The 332-nt window shown below is 59.3% G+C and overlaps 1 protein-coding gene across 1 annotated transcript in view; it reads right to left on the bottom strand.

Moving 5' to 3' along the window:
- The window catches only part of AMER2 (APC membrane recruitment protein 2), a gene marked incomplete at its 5' end in the record, with an annotated part of 1170 nt that extends 845 nt beyond the window's left edge, over window positions 1-325 (bottom strand). Inside the window, one exon of the mRNA XM_010285669.1 lies at window positions 1-325. This exon is cut by the window's left edge and continues 845 nt beyond it. Within this exon, the coding sequence (XP_010283971.1) occupies window positions 1-325 (325 nt within the window).
- Window positions 326-332: the final 7 nt, after the last annotated feature.

Raw genomic sequence — 332 nt, 5'->3', positions numbered from 1 at the left:
GCCCCCCGCCCCCACTCCCGCCGCCCACATCCTCCTCATGGTCCGCAATAATATCTCCGCAGCCTGTAAGAGAGTCAAAGCTTTTCAGTGAAGTCACGTCAGCAAACATCAAACAAATACGATCAATCGATTGCTCTGAGGGTGGATCAACAGAGGAAGGGTCAGGGGCGGCTGCCGGCTCTTGACCGCTATCACAGTGAGGTTCAACAGGGGGGGTAGTCGTTATTGGAATGTCACCTGTTATGGCCGCATCCTTCGCAGTCCCAACCTCTGCAGCGCCCGGGTCCGGTGGCTCCTGGCAGAGCTCCTCGGGTCGCCTTCCAGCGGCGGCG

Source organism: Phaethon lepturus, unplaced genomic scaffold (assembly GCF_000687285.1).
Source record: "Phaethon lepturus isolate BGI_N335 unplaced genomic scaffold, ASM68728v1 scaffold51374, whole genome shotgun sequence".
Taxonomy (NCBI): domain Eukaryota; kingdom Metazoa; phylum Chordata; class Aves; order Phaethontiformes; family Phaethontidae; genus Phaethon; species Phaethon lepturus.
The sequence above is the reverse complement of the archived record's forward strand: the minus strand, read 5'-3'. Positions and strand labels throughout refer to the sequence as shown.